The 20,134-nt window shown below is 27.3% G+C and overlaps 2 protein-coding genes and 1 long non-coding RNA gene across 3 annotated transcripts; all 3 read right to left on the reverse strand.

The window, feature by feature from the left end:
* Positions 1-7,944: 7,944 nt before the first annotated feature.
* LOC140175902 (uncharacterized) lies at positions 7,945-8,917 on the reverse strand. Its single transcript, XR_011866927.1, has 2 exons — positions 8,785-8,917; positions 7,945-8,640 (listed from the first exon to the last, which is right to left on the reverse strand). It is a non-coding gene; the product is annotated as an uncharacterized lncRNA (long non-coding RNA).
* A 1,021-nt stretch (positions 8,918-9,938) lies between these two features.
* Positions 9,939-10,602, reverse strand: LOC112716543 (uncharacterized). Its single transcript, XM_025768466.3, has 2 exons — positions 10,322-10,602; positions 9,939-10,184 (listed from the first exon to the last, which is right to left on the reverse strand). Exons 1-2 carry the CDS (start codon positions 10,424-10,426, stop codon positions 10,092-10,094), a joined length of 198 nt encoding a protein of 65 aa, XP_025624251.1. The 5' UTR covers positions 10,427-10,602; the 3' UTR covers positions 9,939-10,091.
* A 2,329-nt stretch (positions 10,603-12,931) lies between these two features.
* Positions 12,932-19,591, reverse strand: LOC112716544 (cytochrome P450 85A). Its single transcript, XM_025768467.3, has 9 exons — positions 19,164-19,591; positions 16,671-16,992; positions 16,098-16,247; positions 14,660-14,908; positions 14,472-14,558; positions 14,046-14,124; positions 13,733-13,842; positions 13,513-13,637; positions 12,932-13,046 (listed from the first exon to the last, which is right to left on the reverse strand). The coding sequence occupies exons 1-9, from the start codon at positions 19,535-19,537 to the stop codon at positions 12,959-12,961; spliced, it is 1,584 nt and encodes a 527-aa protein (XP_025624252.3). The 5' UTR covers positions 19,538-19,591; the 3' UTR covers positions 12,932-12,958.
* Between the last annotated feature and the right edge of the window lie 543 nt (positions 19,592-20,134).

The raw sequence follows: 20,134 nt of genomic DNA on the forward strand, positions 1-20,134 counted from the left end.
TAATATACATTAATTGAGTTAATTACACTTGATTCTTTGTTTTCTTTAAGGCATTTAATATCAATCAATAGAAATACAAAAAAAAATCATTAATTCTTTGTTTCTGTTAAGACATTTTACTCACACTTGATTCTTTGTAATATATACCTTTCATTAATTTAATTATGATCATTCAAAAATTATGACTATAATACCATTGCAAGCAGAATAGTGTATAAGTCAATAAATTTTATAAGAAGTCGCGTTTATCGTTGCAAATAGTATAGCATTTGAATTCAACCTTAATACGGTACCTATGGTAGAAGGTACTGATGAAGAATTTGAACAACAGATGGACTCACCCGACGAGGTTGTTGACAGTCAACCAATTCTCGAGAATATGAAAAACCACACTAGCTTTGACGAGGTATGGTAATAAACTATTTTTTTGTACTTTTATGTGCATTTATAATTATATTGTATACTAACTAAGTTCATACACATAACATTCACACGTACATATACATAACATCCATAATTACATATAACTAACATCTAAAAATTAAATTCATGTTTATTAGATATTACATCTATACACATATCATTTTTTAGTTATTACATATGTAAATATAAAGTTAACACAGATGTTTTTTAAATTTTATCATAATTGAATTTAAAAATATCAAATTCTTAAATTAATTTATCAATTAATAAATTTACACGTAATATCTATAAATTCATACACATAATATCCATAATTTCATGTTAATAACATCTATAATTTGTATTCATAATATTTATAATTTCCTACCTATAATGTTTATAATTAATAAATTTTTATAATTATTAATATTATCAAATTTTAAACTATACGTCTTATTATATTTTTCAAATTATTTTATATGTGTACTAATAGGCCATAATTTTAATTATTTTAATATTTTTATTTAATATTCATATGTATGCTTATTTATTAATTTTAATATGAAGAGTTAATAATTTTTTTGAAAAAAATATTTTTTAAACTATACGTCTTATTGTATTTTTCAAATTATTTTATATGTGCACTAATAGGCCATTAATTTAATTATTTTAATATTTTTATTTAATATTCATATGTATGCTTATTTATTAATTTTAATATGAAGAGTTAATAGTTTTTTAAAAAAATTATTTTTTCATTTTTGTTTATATTTTATATTTTATTTTTTATTTTTTAATGGTCTATATGTAAAATATAAGTTGTATAGTAGTTTTTAAAAATTTTTAATTTAATTTCCATATTTTTGCAGAGAATTATTGTATTTTAATGGATAATAATGTGATTGAGTGATGTTAGAGATTTGATTTGGAAGAAAATGAAATTAATTTTGGAAAGAACATTAATGACTTTAAAGAGGCAACAAAATAGTAGGTGATGAGGAGAATAAGTGATAAAAAAGTGTATGTTACTTGCTTATCAAAAGAATAAAAATTTTTATATAATATTCTTGTATTGTAATTATTTTTTAGCTACCTAGCATCACCTATATATATATATATATATATATATATATATATGATTTCATTTTTATTTCCCTTCTTAGAAAGAAGATTCTTAAACTAAACTTCCATAAATAATAACAATGCATGTTATATTAATATTTATTTTATTATCTTTAAATTTTGGTTTTTTTTGAAAGGAAGAGCTCAACACAACAAGTGAAGCATATAATCAAACCAAAAGCCACAATTATAAAATTGTACGCTATAAAAAAAGTAAATGATGTCCCATATCATTTTTGGCATTGTCATCAACAACAGAATGAATTCATACCTATCCATTTCTTATAATTCATGGAGGATTGGTAGATAATATCGTCAACCCCTTTTTCTATATTCTAAAAAAATTCACCTATTCTTTTTCAGTCAAATATTTTAGATAATAGTACAGAAATTTACCATCCATCTCTTATATGATAACATTGTCCGATGTATATTTTGATTTTTGAAGGGATTAAGTTTCACTCTCTTGCTTGTCTTATGACCACGAGGTATACTTTAAAAGGCACTCTAAGTTCAAATCAATAAGTATTTAAAAAATTTATAAAAATTTATAAAAATTATAGAATATAAAATATTAGAAGTAGGATTAGTAATTTAACCTTATCCGCGGGTTTAAAATTTTATTAAAACTCTATCCTATCTTACTCGCAGGTTGAGAATTTCTCAACCTTAATTCTACCTACATCCTAAAATTCTAAACCCTACCTTACCTTACTCTACCTATAGAAATATCAAAATTTTTCAAAGTAAATATAAAATTCAATTATTTCGAATTTTATACATATTAATAACATAAAAAATAAAAAAAGAATGCTCTAAATTACTAAATTAACTAACTAGTTTTAGTGGTTGTTCATTTATTATAAGTCATTACATAAAAGAAGTTGTAGGTTCAACTCTTACTTCTTTTACTATATACCTATTCGGAACGGGTCGGATAGCCTACCCTACTCAAATGGATTGGATCGAATTAAATACCTGCGGATAGGATATGAATTGCCTGTCCTAATTAGAAGTAAGAACATAAAATATGATATTAGTTTGTATAAATTCATAAATCTCCCTTTTTGAGAGATAAATAATATTTTAAATTGAACATTAGATTGATCAAAAATATTAATGTATGTTATGACAGTTTAGTTATAAAAATAGAAATGATAGTTATTAAACTCATCCGTTACATAGCTAAGAATAAATAATATTTAAGGTTTACTTATAATTCATCAGGATGAACAATTAAGTTTGAGTTATAATTCATATTGAGTAACCGATAATAATAATAATAATAATAATAATAATAATAATAATAATAATAATAATAATAATATTTTTATAAATATTATAAATATTATTATTATTATTATTATTATTATTATTATTATGGTGAACCTCAAATTTAGTCTTATATCGATATTTATTTAAAAAATAATTAAATGAATTCTATCTGCTTAAATTAATTGTAGAAAAAATACTGTCTGAATCTTAACAAATAATCGAAGAATATTTCTTTGCCAAAATTATTTATTAAATATTGGATGAATAATAAAAATATTATAACATAAATAAGATATCTTGAAAATAAATATACATAAATTATTGTAAAATAGGAAAATAAAAAAAATGAGCCAATTATATATCCATATTTTAAGTAATGATATTTGAATTTGCTTGGAGATTTATAGTATCACCGTAAAATCTCCAAATAAATGAATCATTATTTATTTAAGAATAATGGCTATATTGATAGTTATTCAACTACATGCTAGAAAACTATCATAGGGGTGTTCATGAATCATTAAAATTTATATATGCGGTATTTATCTTAATCCGATTCGAAAATTATGGATATAGATCGGATTCGCACATTAATCGAATCGAATTGCGGATTTTGTGTTGGTATCCGCATATTCGCGTATCCGCAAAAATAAAGAAATAAATAAATAAATATTTTTTTATGTTTTATTTCAACTAATAATTATCATATATGTTATTATTTTAATTTATTATTTAAGAAAAGTATGTTTAATATTATTTTAAGAGTAAACATATTTAAAAGAATAGAAAAAATAAATTTTATTGATTTTTTTTAATAAAAATAAGCTTTTAAAAATATTTTTGTATTTTGCGGATATATCCGATATCCGATCCGATTCGATCCGCACATTTGCGGATCAGATCGGATCGGATCCAACCTTAAAAACTGCGGATATTGGATCCGATCCGATCCGATGATTTTAATGCGGATCGGATCGAAATTTTGTCCATATCCAATCCGATTCGATCCACGAACACCCTAAAAAATTCATATGATGTTATGATGGCATTTAATTTATTTTTAAATTTTGTAACAGAAAAATTGTATAATAATAATTAATAAAATGCATTAAAAATTATGGTTACAAGCTACCATATTTAATAATGATCGTCATAATTACTCTAAAACAATAGCTTTATTAGTTATATTAATTTTTAACAATAACAAAAGAGAAGATTAGTCATAATCTTATGAAAGATATAGAATATAGAAAAATGATGTTCGGTAAAATGTATATAATTATTTTTGAATTGATTGATGATAATGAAATTTGTTTTTAGAATTGATAAAAAGTCAAGTTTTACTTTTGGATTAATTGATTATGACATGTAAAATGATAAGATAGATAAAAGTGAAGCAATTCCAGTATAGAGTACATATCTTATAAAAAATCACTTTGTATTAAAATTTGTAATAGCTAAATATTGTACACATTGGAGTTCAAGACAAATATTTAGGGCTGTCCTCCATAATTCAAAAGTCGAAGAAAACAATTTTTAAAGTCATCAAAGATAAACTTTAGAAGAAGATTCTAGGTTGGAAGAGAAGCTTGTTATAGTCAATTTTGTTTTTGGAGTGATAGAAAATCGAATTTTATATCGGATTGATTGACTATGACATGTGAAATAATAAGATATGTAAAAGTGAAGTAATTCGAATACATAGAATACATATCTTATAAGAAGTCACTATGTATTAAAATTTGTAATATTGCACGCAATGACGGATCCACTGGGGCCTAAGGTGGCCATGGTTCCCCAAATTTTTTAAAAAAAAATAGTAAATAGTAATAATTAATAATATTAAATTTTTTATATATAATATTAGAAAAAATATAAGTTACAAAATTTTATAAATTAAAATAACTAAAAACTGCACTATGTATTGGATATTTGAATTATTGTTGCTCTTATTAATAAATAGTCCATTCTAATAATTAATAAAAATAGTTCTATTATACTAGCCTAAACCCATACTATTAATTAAAGTAACACTAGAACATTTTTCAAACATTTTTCTCAAACCATGAGAGGCATCAGCGCCACTTTTCTCTCTCTTTTAGTGGCTCCCAGACTTTTGGTCTTCTACTCTTCTCATTCTAATTTTCTTTCCATACCAAAACAGATATACGAAGAAAAATCATTGAAGAGAAGTAAACAGCAAAATATTAACCATTGAATGCACAACAAAGATTCAAATAGATATATTTTATTTTTTTAAGTTAATAATAATGTCAAGTATTATTTATATTATTTTTTTAAAATAATTAATTTATTTTTTTATAATAGACAGTGTTCAAAAATTGAAGTGAGGGCAAAACTCAATAGAATTATTTTTGGGTGAGACTTGGAACAAAAAAATAATAAGGTAAATCAATAACTTTATTTTTGGTTATTATATATTTGTGTTTCTAAAGTTATTTGTTATTGCTCAATAGGTTTAATATTTTTTTTAAGAAAATAACATATACGCAATTATTTTTATTTTTTGTTAGATAGTTCAAGTTAAGTTAAAAATGTCAAAGATGAAAACAATTCACTAATTTTTCAAGAAAAAAGAGAGAATATATGATGAACAAAATTCAGCTTCAGATTCTTTGAGTAATGTTTAAAATATTATTGAACAACTTGTGACACAACTTGTTCACTTCAGAGATGATAATTGATGATTTTAGTTCCATGAAGCATCGTCGAGCAAGTTTAAAAATATCAAAATCTTAAAGTATGTAGTTGAACATTATAATTACTCTTTTGATATATATGCTACAGATCATATTTTATTAATTTTTTGTTATATTTTATATTTAATTGGTCCCCTCTTATGAAATTTCTGATCCGCCACTGATTGTACGGATGCTAAACATTGTACATTGTACATAATGGTGCCCAAGAGAAATATGCTTGGAGCTGTCCTCCATAGTTCAAAAGTCGAAAACAACTCACGGAGCCATCAAGTATAAAGTTCAAAAGAAGATTTTAAGTTTGAAGAGAAGTTTATTATAATCGATTTTGCTCTCAGAGTGATAGAATTATGACATGTGAAATGATAAGATATATAAAAGTGAAGCAATTGGAATATATAGAATACATATTTTATAAGAAGTTATTATGTATTAAAATTTGTAACATTCCACATATTGATGTTAATAATGATATTAATAAACTAATAGTTTATTAAAAAAAACTGTAGTTACTAATAAATAGCATAGTCTTTCCATACTTATTTAGAGGTTGTGGATTTAAATCTCCCTGATTATTACAGACCGAAGAGAACAGCTAATGGATGATAACAACAACAACTGCTTGGTAAGAACGCAACACAAAACAACGTTGTTGTTGTGATTGTATTGTAATATTGTTAGATCAATTTTACTTCTTCTACACCGACAAAACCCAAACACTTTCTGGGTCCGGGTTCTCTGATCGAATTCTCTGTTTCAATTGTTGTTTGTTTTGGTGTTGTTGGCTGCTTGTTTTTTCTTCTTTTTTTTATGGTTCTGTTTTGTTGTTTGCTCTCAACAAATCATCACTTTTTAGGTAAACTCCCTCAACATTCTCTTTGTTATTTATCAAATATTGGATGAATAATAAAAATATTGTAACATAAATAAGATATGTTAAAAATAAGCATACATAAATGATTATAAAATAAAAAAATAAAAAAATGAGTCAATAAGATATGTACTCATAATATTTTTATTATAAAAATTATTATATATATATATATATATTTTTTTTGTCCTACTATCAAAATTTTTTGGATCCGTTATTAAAGTTAGCCATAGTCTTATAAAAAATATAAAATATAAAAAAATAATATTTGGTAGAATATATGTAGTTATTTTTGAATTAATTGATGATAACTGAATTTGTTTTTTGGATTGGTAGAAAATCAAGTTTTATACTCTAATTAATTGATAGTCAATTTTGTTGGCGGAGTGATAGACTACTCATGCAAGGATGGGGTGAGCCGCTGCACGCCAAGTGTTCCTGCCATATTAGCAAGTATGAAAATAGGAGTGTTCCACGGGAGAATCTTGGAGCAGCCCGCAAATCGCAGGTGCAAAGTCAAGAACTGTGCTAGCACCCACTATGGGTGCCATCGCCTTCACATAAAGTGAAGCAATTTGAATACATTGAGTACATATTTTATAAGAAGTCATTATGTATTAGAATGTGTAATATTGCACCGATACTAAACATTATACATATTAGAATCCAAGACAAATATTTGAGATTGTCCTCCATGATTCAAAAATTGAAAAAAAAAATAAGTAACTTTCAGAGCCAGGATAAAGTTTAGAAGGAGATTTTAAGTTGAAAGAGAAATCGGTTATAATCAATTTTGTTTCGGGAGTGATAGAAAATCGAATTTTGCTCTTGAATTGATTGATTATGACTAGGGGAGTTTGCGGTGCGGTTTGGTTCGTTTTAAGGGAAAAAATCATCATATGCAGTGCGATTTGGATTGAATGAACTTTTTTTGGAAATCCGATCCGATCCGATTACAAGCACTTTGGATAGGTTTTGATTTACGATTTTTTAGTTAAAAAAATTAAATACATATAACAAGTCGCAACATCAAATTTTAAATAACCAACAATAAGATAACAAGTCTTAACAATATCTTAAAAAGCTAACGATAACATCACAATAGAAATAAAATTATAGTTAGTTAAAATAAATAATATTTTGAACATAAAATATTTATTAAATAATAATAATACATGAATAATAAAAAAATGTATAACAAATTGAACATGTTATAAGTATAATTGTAAATATAATAATAAAATAATAATTTATAGCACATTGTGCGGTTTGAATTGGATTGGATCGGTTATGAAAAATAAATCCGAAATCCAATCTAATCCAGGGATTTGCAAAAAATAGAATCCAATCAAATCCGAATTAGTGTGATTTTAATCGGTTTTCGGTTTGAATTGGATTGGATGAACAGTTTAATTTGGATCGGTTTAGATTTGAATACCCCTAATTATAACAAGGGAAGCAATTCGAATACGTATTATAAAAAGTCACTGTTTATTAAAATTTAAATTTGTAATATTACGTAAATGTTTGTGCATGTTGGAGCCAAGACAAATATACTTGAGGCTGTCCTAGTTCAAAAGCCAAAAAATTCAACTTTCAGAGCCATCAATAATAAAGTTCATAATTATGGGTTAGAAGAGAAATTTGTTATCTTCGGGAGGCAGACACGCTCTTGAGAGCAGTGAGTAAAGCAATCCCTGTATATACTCTATCTTGCTTTAAACTTGCCCAAAGAACAAAAAGAGCAGTTATTTACAATTTACAAAGCAAGACTACTTCTCACAGCTCAGGGCTCGGAAGGAGCACAAGGGAGAGGTGTCCAAACTCCAAACACCCTGCTGAGGGCTCTCCTAAGCAGGCAATATGTGGTAAATCTTACCTCTAAATTCTCTCTGTTTTCCTTTGATTTCTTATTCATTCCGTTAACTTCCTGATATGAGTATCATCCTCTCAATTTCCAAATTCAAAGCAATTGTCCTGTTTGTTTAAGTTGCGAATCATTTTGAAACTTTATCATATCAATGATAATATCATTGTCTACTTTTATACCACTTTACCCATTTATTTCTAATGCAAAATATCAGATAATTTCACATATCAGCTAATTAGAAAAGAAAACTCAAATACGGGCAGCAACAAAGTAAATGTAATATATAAGCTTTGCTGAGTGGAACACCATGGAAGCAACTTGCAAGAATAGCACTCTAAAAGCTGAACAGCAGTTTCAAAAGACCTTGAATTTGTACTCGCCTGCATGAACCAAGCCAGAGAGTTACAGGCCAAAATCCAAAAGTAAAGCTCACAGAATTATTTAAGGGATTAACATGCACAAATGTTTTTTTGGTAAAAAAACATGCACAAATAAACCCCTGGACTTTTAAACTGAAAGCTCACATGGCATTCTGCCCCCCTTCCCATCTCAAAGGTCTCGGGCTCAACTCCTACCAATTGCAACCGAGGAGAAAAAAATGGAAACTACAGCTCCTGTCAACCCTTGAAGAACGGTCAGCATATTTTTCTTTCAAGTCATGCCTATCTCCGATATAATGCTTTTACTTTGAGTGAAAGAGGTAGATTAATATCATTGATAGAAAGCAATTCTGCAGCTTTCTCTACAACCAAATTCTTACACACCATATGCAAGAATGAATCAAGGGAATGAGAAGAAGATTGTCATAACTGGTTTCCACTTTTACAAAGAACAATATCTAGCAAATACCCATAGATAATTTCTTGTCATAAATAAAGATTCTCATCATACTAGACATTTAAGTGTTGAGTATTTATTTTCCCAGCCTGCAAATTTCATGGCAGTTACACTAAAGATAAAGACATCTTAAGATTGAGGCCTTTAATCCCTTACCAAGAACATAAGGTATCGTAGAAAGAAATCGTATTAAATGTATATATAAACAATATACCAAAACCACTTAACTGTGACACTAAAAAGCATAAAAAAAATATTACTCTCTAATATGTAGGTGTTCCATTTCTCGCAAATGTCTTCAATCTTAGCCTTTGATTTACATTCTGAAACAATTGAGGTCCCATGTGGACAAAATCCTTCGAATCATCATAGTAAAAAAAATAAAATAGAAGAACTAATACACAATAATGAATCACAGAAACTTTCATAGCAAAACTAAGACCCCAACCTCCTATTAGAGTAAATCCCAAAAGATACTGAATAAATTGAAGGAAACCCTGTCTACAGTTAATACTTGCAAATCAATTGTCACAATGCGTAAGGGATCCCTTACCGTCTGCAATAGAACTTCCTCCATAACCCTCATCCGACAACATAATCGAAGAAAAATTTTCCAAAAAATTCAAAAAAACGAGAAAATTCCATATAAGCTATGGCTCCGCGAGAATTCATGTCTTATAGATAGATAAATAGATTACTATCTGGCGTTTAGAACCAACAGTGGCAAGTTTCCAATAGTACTACTACTACCATTGCTATGCATTGGAAACAATTTTTGTACCGAAGTTTCTGTCTTTAGAATAACTACTACAAAACAAGTGATTAAGAGTGATAACAGCGATTTCAACAAAAAAACAAAGGTTTATAATATAACAATTGCCACCGGCAAGCAGAATATCGCAGAATTAGTTCATATGAAAAATGTGATCATTATTTGGGGGGGCACATAAGGGGAACGGGAACGGGCAGGAAAAGAATTACAAGATTTTGGGAATCAAGAATCCTTTTGAGTGTTCTGGAGCTGCTGCTGGCGCAACAATTCTTCTCTGACTCTTCTGATCTCAGCTTCCTTCTCCTGCCTTTCCTTCTGCAATTTAGGGTTTCGAAACATAAACATAAAACGGAAAGAGAAAGAGTATAAGTGAAATTGGAGATGTCAAAGTGTTGAAGAGTTAGAAGAGACAGAGAAAAATGGAGAAGAAAGGGAAAGGAGAGAAGGGGAACCTTTTCGTCCTGATGAAGTGCGATCCAGACATGGACCCTGTCCATAGACTGCCAGAAGATGAATGCTCCAAGAGTCATAGCAAAATACGTGGCCACCTTCACCATCCTTTCTTCTTTTTCCTTTCTCTGAGCTTCGATTCACTCGCACCTTCTTCTCACTTCTGGGAATTGCTATCCTTCCGTTCCTTCAACTCTGCCTATTAAGAAAGATCGTCAAATTTCATTCTACCCTTCGGCACTAACGTCATCTGTCTTTCCCTTTCCGGGACTTGCCTCTCCTGCGGCCCAAATTCTATTTATTGGGCTACATCCATATATTCATTTCTTTAGGACCATTTTTCTCAATTTTCTTATTTAGACCCAAAACCGAACTAAATATATCACAGTTTACAAAAAATGAAAGACTATAGTTTTCATTTAGTTCCTAATATTTAGTCAAAGTTTTAATTTCATTTTTAATATTTAAAACATTCTATTTTTATTTTAAATATTTCATTTCATTTTATTTAAGTTTTTTAGTTAAAATTAATTTTTTTTTTCGAAAAATACTTTCTATTTCTATTATTATCTTGTGTCTTTATATTATTCTCTCATTTTTATTTCTAAATAATTATAATTACTATCATGACTACTATAATTATAATTTTTGTTATTGTTTAAAAAAATATAATAGAAAAAAGAGTTTTTTTTAATTTAATTTTGACCAAATAACTAAAATATAATAAAATAAAATATTTAAAATAACAATAACAGGTTTAAAATATTAAAAATAAAATTAAAACTTAATTTAAATATTAAAAACTAAAATAATACTTTGTTTTAAATTAAGAAAACGACACACAGATGCACTAAGCATATTAAAAGTTTCATTTTAATACTATAATATTAGTTTCTTCAATCATCATTGCTCCCATATATTAGAGATTCTTTCATATTAAATTATTTTAAGTTATGAAATATTTTTATAAGTCCAATATAAAAAACTAAATTTAAAAGTATGAGAAATTTTAATGAATTAATTTGATGATTAAGTGTTCTCGGATTCTAAAAAAAATCATTACGAAAAGAATACTAACTCTTTATTATTTGTTGTTAAGGTTGGTAATTGGTAGAATAGAGTATGGTTTAGACTCTATTTTAATTCTATCCACAAATTAAAAATTTTTTTTTAAATTTTATCCTATTCTATTTGCGGATCGAGAATTTTTTAATACTAACCCTATCTGCTCTATAAAGTTCTAAATCTTACTCTATTCGATTCTACCTGCAGAAAAATAAAAAATTTTCAAACAAATATAAAAGGAAAAGTCTAGGGGCTAACAATTTTATTGAATTTTGGCCAGCATGTAACCAACAGAGAAAGGTGAGCCATTGAATGAAATCTCACACCAATCTCACACCATCAAATCATCATTGATGGCTAGTTGATGGCTAACAATCACAAAAGTTGCTGGCCCCCTAGTATTGCTCAATATAAAATTCAACCATTCCAAATTTCATACATATTAATAAAATAAAAAATAAAAAAATAAATTTAAATTAAAATTAAAAACAATAAAATTTTTAAAAAATTCAACATAAAATTATAAATAATACGATCATCAACTAACTTAGTGATTATTTCACATTTTTGTAAGAGGATCACAATCACCTTTTTCACTGCATACATAACTTTTACATATATATTATATAATATATTAGGGATGCGGGTAGAGTAGAGTAGGGTATACCTTAAACTTGTACCTTACCTTATCCGTAAGCAAATTCATACCGCACCGTATTCTATCCTATCCACAGCGGATCAAGTTGACAACTCTATTCGAACGGATTGGTTCGAATTAGATACCCGCAAATACGATATATATTATAAGTCCAAGTCGTTATAATACTTAATAACTCAATTTTATGAGGTTAATTACTGGATTATAATCATCTTTTTCTATTATTAAAGACATATAAATTCAAAAGATGAGTCTTATGAGAATGAGAATAGCATTAGCAGCTCATTTTTCTAGGTCAACTTAAAGACAACTTATTAATACAGTACTAGCATAAACTAATGATAATGACAATTGTAACGAGTGTTAAATAAATTTCAGAGTCAAAATAAGACATTATCTCTAATTTAAATATAAATAAATATATAAAAATATTAATTATCTAACGAGTTTTATTGTATAAAACTGTAAAACGATGAAGTGGATGCAGATATATAGTGTAGATTCCACTTACACGTAGAAAGACAGAGAAAGACAAAGTGCATTTATCTCTCAACATTAAAGAAAGAAGGAAGAAGCACAAAGACACGCAAACTCATTACCATTTCTTCCTTCTTGTTTCTCTAATAAAGAGAAAGCATGCAAAGAAGCAGCATCATCATGATGAAACTCTACCAACATTCTGCACATGATGGAGACTCTAGTAGCGGTAGTAGTTTCATTGATTCTAGAACAACCGTCATGATGAAGAACATACCCAATAAGTACAGGTAAATTTAATTATATTATCTATGATTGGCAATTTCATAAATATATTAAAGTTTTACAAACTTCTTTATTGAACCATTCTCAAACATCTTACAAACTTTTTTATTATAAAATAGTTTTATTTGCATAAGTCCATTAGCTAGGTGCCTAATTAGTAAGATGACACCCTTATATGCAGTCCATTAGGTGCTGAAACTCGAGGAAATTTCACTAGTTTATCATTTCCTGCTGCTTCCCACCTGCAATCAAAATTAAATATAAGATGCGAGAAAACACCATAAAGTAATATTACTATAAAATTTCAAAACTGACAAAGTTGTTCATATTGACTAGTAATTAACTATCATATAGAATATTTGATACTCAAAAGAAATTTTAAATTAAATTGTCGTAGAAAATTTTTTTATTATTTAGTAATGACAAATTTGATTATTCTATTATGATATGTTTAATTATTTTGATAATTAATTACTTTATTAAAAAATATATGAAACATATATAAATCTACATAAATATACACAAGTATTGCCTTTTTGTGTTTATGAATTTTTTTTTCTATTATTTTAATTTGTTTTATAAAAAATAGAAGATAAGTAAAGAAGAACAACTCTGTGAATGCAAATAGCTGAACTGACTATTCTCTAATAAGGGAATATAATTTTATTAGGTTTGCATATATGCATATTGAATAGGAAAATTAGTCACCTGTATCTAGTTACAAGATAGTGCAAGAAAGTTGAAATTTCAGCTATCCCCAAATCTTTCCCTGGACACAATCTTGTACCTCGTCCAAATACCAAGAAGTGGTTTTTTGACTCTAGGCTCTGATCCTGCAATTTTCAAACTTAACGATATTAATATATGTTTGATAAGCCACAATAGACAAATTAGTAAGAGAAGGAGTCAGTTGGTACTAAGTACTAACCTGCAGCCATCTCCATGGGTTGAACTTTAGTGGCTCCGGATATAGAAAAGGGTCATAATTTATCTCTCTTATGAACACATATATCTTCCACCCTTTGGGAATCAAATAACCTGAAGAAAAAAATAATGTGGCTAATTAAGCTTTAGTCCATGAATTACGGATATTTTATTGAATTGTCGTGTTTGCGTATTAGACGTATTTTAGATATAATATTTATTGACATTTGTCAGACATGTATATCTTTTATATTTAACCGTATCTTAATAAATAATAAAAATTTCTTTTTTAAACAAATTTAGATATACATAAATACCATTTAACTCCACATCTTGAATGGTTTTTCTTAGGACGCCATTAACTATTGTGGCCAATCTAGCAGTCTCAAAAATCACCTGCACAATACAAAAAAGAAAAATATCAAAACCCTTCTAATCATAAACAATTTCTTTTTTATATCAGTGATAGTTATGAGTTTTTCAAAAAAAATTCACAAATAAATCTATAGCAATGTTATGTGATGCACTCATATTTACATGTATTTATACGTAAAAAATATATAATTTACTATTATATCTATTAAAATTTGTATACGTAGATCAATATAATTTTTATTTATTAGAAACAATTTAATATATGTACTTGCCAAATGATAATAACTAAAATTACTAAAAAGTGCTGCACCTAGAAATTTTATAAACCTATGTGAACGTTCAATTACAATATAGTATAAAAATATTACCGCGCGAGTAAACCTCATTGACTTGAGATCGTTGAAATCAATTGATTCGTCTGGTTTTTTCCTTTGTCTAATGGCCAAATGCTCTTCCTGAAAAAACCAGAAATTTCATCAGTGTCACAAAGTAAAAGTAAATTAAATGAAATGAATAATGAAACTGCAAATTATTTATTATTGTTATGGACACTGACTCTGAGTTCTTCAAGTGCTTTGGGATGGTCCTGAAGATACTTCACTGCCATCATTGAAGTGGCTGAAACAGTTTCATAACCAGAATACATAACTGCAATCAGTAGATCAATGATTTCTTCATCGCTTAGTTTCTGTCTACTTTCATCATCATTTCCCATTAATACTCCAAGCATGTCTCGGTGTGTTTCTTGGGATTTTCTTCTTTCCTCTATTACCTCACGCAGAATGCTCACGAGAGCTTTCCTTGCCTGCAGCGAAGTGTTCGTTACTTATAATTAATTATTTAGGGTAAAATATATTTTTTGTCTTAAAGTTCCGTAAAAATTTTAAAAATATTCATAAATTTTATTTTATTCTAATTTTGGTTCAAAAATTTTTTATTTGTATCAAATATATCATTAATAGTTGACTAATTCAACAATAATGCATGCATGATAATTATCTCTAATTTGCTTGTATTAATGATTATTCCTGTAAAATTGTTACTGAATTGGACCTAAATTTTTTAAAAAATTAGCTGACTGCGATATATTTAATGCAAATAAAAAAATGTTTGGAACAAAATTAAAACAAAAAAATACTTAAAAATATTTTAAAAATTTTAAGCAAACTTCAATAATAAAAATATATTTATCCAATTATTTATTTAAAAGAAAGAGCTCGACACAATAAAATAGAACATATTTTCATACCGAAGAAACAAAAAATACTCAAACAAAGGAGTAGGGGTGTACATGGTCTGGTCCGGTCCGAAGACCCGACTCGGTCCCGAACACTTTAGAGGCTAATTTAGTGTGATTTCATCGGGTTTAGGGTCGGGTAAGTGTCTCAAAATTAGACCCGATCATTAATTGGGGTCGGATCTGAGCCATAGCTCGGGTCACCCGAACTCGGCCCGATGGCCCGGTCATCATACATAATTAATATTTTGTGTTATTAGTAATGAATGATGGCTATTCTTATGTGGAATTTAAATATTGTAAACCTTAATATTTTGTGTTATTAGTCATTATAAGATTATAAGGTAATATTTTATGTTTAAAATGCATAAGACTTTAGACTAATGCATAATATTGTATTATTTGTATTGATTTAAATATTTGATATTATTAGACAATATTAGTATTGATTATGGTTAAGTTTTAATTTTAGAAAATGGTTGGTTCTTGTTATGTTTTTTTAAGTGAATTTTACTATGTGAATTGTGAAATAATGGTTGAAGATTAGGTGATTTTTACATGCTAAAGACCCGGTTTCATCCAATTTTTACCCGATCCGAAAGTACGATTTTATCGGGTCTAAGATCAGATTAGGGTTTAAAAATTAGACTCGGTCTATATTTCGAATCGAATCTAGGTTAAGTCAAATCCGAAGTGGCCCGATTCATGTACACCCTACAAAGGAGTAACAAAATAAAAAGATAGGCAAAGATCAAACCTGACATCCGCGACGATACTTCGTCCTCGGAAGGTCAATAGGGAGAGAAATGGTTCCTGAAACCATTTTAAAGTACTCCGGCATGATTGAATCTGATATTCTGCTTGATTCCATGCTTACAACCATCATGAGTGATAAAAGGAACGTCATCTGTCCATAAAAGTTTGAGAATGAATTATATAGTAAAAAATGTCTCACGCTCATAAAATACTCATGTTTCTGTTTTTTCTCTTGACTCATTTAGATCAAGATCTTTAATTGATAATCATTAACATAGCAATTATAACTATTATCATAGCTATTTCTTTTAAGTTATGTGCAGCTAGGATGAGTAACCTTAAAATGTTCAGCCAATATTGCTTACAATTTTTTTAAATAAGAATAAGAGTTTAATTTTGGTGTGCGATCATATCTGTTATTTTAGATGACGATAATTTATGTGTTCAATAAAAAAATAATTAATTTTATTGACATCACATTACGTAATTAGATACATATGTAAAACTATTTTTGTACCAAAATTAAATTCTAATAATAATAATAAGAAGATGAAGAAGAAGAATAGAAAGCAACCTCTTTGGTTTTGCGTTGAATGTCGAGGACTTGATTGTCCCAATTGCTAAGGTGGGATCTCATGAAGTGATCAATTTTTGTCAAAAGCTGATCTCTGACCATGGTGGGACCAATAATGGAAAGCAAGGCACCTCTCAAGTACTTGTGAGTGGAGCCATGAACGGCTGCAATGTTGCAGTTTCCCAAGATGTCTACCATGGATTTAGGGTATCCTGGAACAATCCCTTTTGATTCATTCATTAGAATGTATCTATTGAGCTCTTCATCCATTGATATAATTGTAGGAGATCCCAATATGTGTGATTTGAAAAAACTGCCATACCTGCCATTCATTATTCACAAAAAAAAATTGGTTAATAGAAGATAAAAATGATCAAAAGTAAACCATGGGGTAAAAAAGTACATGCATGAAAAGTGGTTTACTTCACACCCCAAGTAGACACTAGACAGTAGAGTGTGTTTAGTAATGTTTTTCTTTAGTCTCTCATTTATAGTTGATAACTTTTGATTAGTCCAAAAAACTTCATCAAAGTAATAAACCCTGCTTTCCAGTTTGGACACCAATAAAAATAAACATGAAACAAGCGAACCCAACTAACTTCAAAGACTACAACAAAATTTATTTTTATTAAAAGGTTTTTAATAGCAATAAAATAATAATCATTGTAAATCTTATTTAACTTATGTTTTTGCAGTAATTATATATTTATTATTATTATTACATATTATAATCGTAATAATATATCTTTTGCGGTCATTAAAAATTTTTTTACTAACAATTGCTACTAAAACTTTTTAGCAACAAAGCGTTAGACGTCTAATATTAGGAGTGGCAAATGAGCTAACCTGCCCAACTTCATCCGCATGTCCCTCCCCGCCAAAAGCCTATCCCGTCTAGTGAAGCGGTTTTAAATTTCTCTCTCATCCCGCCTAACAGCGCGTTAGTGGGCTAAACTCACCAATTCTCTTTTATTTTATTGATTTTTTTATTAATAAATCATTAAATATTAAATAATATATATAATTTCACAACCATTTCAATAAATTTATAATTTCTAAAGACATAAAAAAATTATAATTTTCAAATTCACAAACATTAAAGTCTTTATAATTCTAAATATGTAATAAACATAATCATTAACCAAGTTTTTTGAAACAAAAATAAAACCAACATTTTAAAAAGTAAAACAAACATTATCCAAAACATATAATTAAACATCTTCAAACCTCTACAATTAAACATAGAACATAATTCAAATTATAATTTAGAACATCTTTAATTATCATCTTCAATTACTAAAAAAAAGGGCCTGACGGAAAGTCTGCTCCACCCTGCCAAAACCCGTGAATTAGACGGACTTTTTAATTATGACGGTTTCAAATTTTCAACCTAACTCATATTTTTGCCGAGTTACGCGGGCTCTCTGACAAGTTTTGATCCGTTTGCCATCCTATCTAATATCCAATTATTGATAAATATATCAGCGGCTATTTTTATTAATCGGCTAATAGTAAAAAAACATACGCTAACTGCAAAATATTTTTATGCTTATTAATTAAAATGTTGTTAAAATTAAATATTTTATATTTTGATAATACTTTTTTTATTTTTTAAATTAAAAAGTGGTGTTATATAATAAAAATTATTATTTTAATTTTAACAGCACTTTTTAAGATATCGTAGTCACTATAACAAGTATTCTAATATGTCCCACAAAATTTTGTAATTCTTTTACTTATATATGAGTATAGATTATGTCCCTATTATTTTAATTACTTGTCTTATGGTTAAAATTATTTTGAATTTATTTTTATTTTAAAATTTAAAATGTAATTTTTATAGGTAAGTTTTAGTAATTTATTTGTTTAATTATTTAGTTTAACAAAAAAAAAATACAATGATCAATCTTTAAAAAAATACAATAATCTTATGTTTTTCTTAAAAAATAACTTTTTTAATTAAAGATAATAAAAAAATGAAAATTAAATATATTTTTTTTTAAATTCAAATGAGATACAAAAAATTTAACCGTACGAAAAATTACTATTATGATAGCAAAGAAAGTAAATGTTTTTAATATTGTACTAAAGAAAACAAATTCAATATACTATTGTTGGTCTTGTATAAATATTATTAAAATTATTATTTAATATTTCATAATGTAAACCGTAGAAAAATTAATTATAATTTTATTTTTTAATTAAAGTGAATTAATCACTCTATTTTAATATATTAAATGACATGTTTTAGATTAATATATACAATTATGTTCGATTATATATATGTATCCATGTTGCATATATGTGTAGAATTTTTGTCTCCATTAATTAAAATTTATGAATCCATCACTGCATGCACTCGTATAGATTAAAAAATCCTACAAACCACATGATCTTAAAAGAAAAAGGTGCAAAAAATGTTGATCAGACCACCTATTTTCACCACATTATGCAAGTGAACATGAATTAATTTAGTTTAATTTTAATTGTTACCTTGCTCTTTTGTTTTTCATGAAGTTAGGACCTTGTTTAAGAAACTCAGATGTTTCTCCAAAAAGTGGCCACCCCATTGTACCTGGTGGCAAACCTTTATTCTTTTTCACGTACCTCACTTCATTCCATCTCAAGAGAGCAGAGAAAAAACAGAACAAGAACAAAACACCACCAACAATTGCAATGAATGTAAAAGCCATCTGGTGCTTTTCTTTCTTTCTAAAAGTTGTTAGCAAAAGGCTCAAAACAGAGAGAATAAAAATAAAAGGTACAAGCCTCGCTTTAAAAAGAGTCACATAAACACACATATATATAGGTTTCCTTGACCTACTATTTTCATATAAGAAAAAAACCATACAAACAGAAGGTAGCATCACCACCTATTGTAGGTCATGACCATAAAAACTAAAAAAACAAAAAAAAAACAAAAAAAGGGAAAACAATAATGTTATACAAATAAATTAAGATAAATGATTTAGTTAACCATATATTTTAAGAGTATAATAATATAAATTTTAAAATTTTTAATTCATTAGAAATATAAAAAAAACTTATTTTTACAATAATTTTTAATAAAAAATGTATTATTCTCTTAACTAATGTCTTTAAAAAAAAATTAGCTAACTTGTGTCTTAAGAGCATGTTTGAAACATACAATAATAATTTTTTTAAGGTTTTAATGTATTGAAAATACAAAAAAAAACTATTTTAAATAATTTTTATAAAATATTGTTATGGCGTTTTTAATCTATGTCCTTAAAACATAAATTAGTTAAAAAAAAAAGGATTGCCGCCTTATTTGTGAAGAATTATTTTTTTGTATCGGAAGAATTTAATTTTGTAATAACCTAGCACATCATTAATTAAAAGATCTAGAATTTAATTTAGTTTTGGTATCTTACTATTTTTCTCTTTCAGTGAGAAAAATGAGGGTTGGTACCTATTTTTCTCTTCCAGTGAGGAAAATGAGG

The sequence above is a fragment of the Arachis hypogaea genome, chromosome 10 (assembly GCF_003086295.3).
Source record: "Arachis hypogaea cultivar Tifrunner chromosome 10, arahy.Tifrunner.gnm2.J5K5, whole genome shotgun sequence".
Classification (NCBI taxonomy): domain Eukaryota; kingdom Viridiplantae; phylum Streptophyta; class Magnoliopsida; order Fabales; family Fabaceae; genus Arachis; species Arachis hypogaea.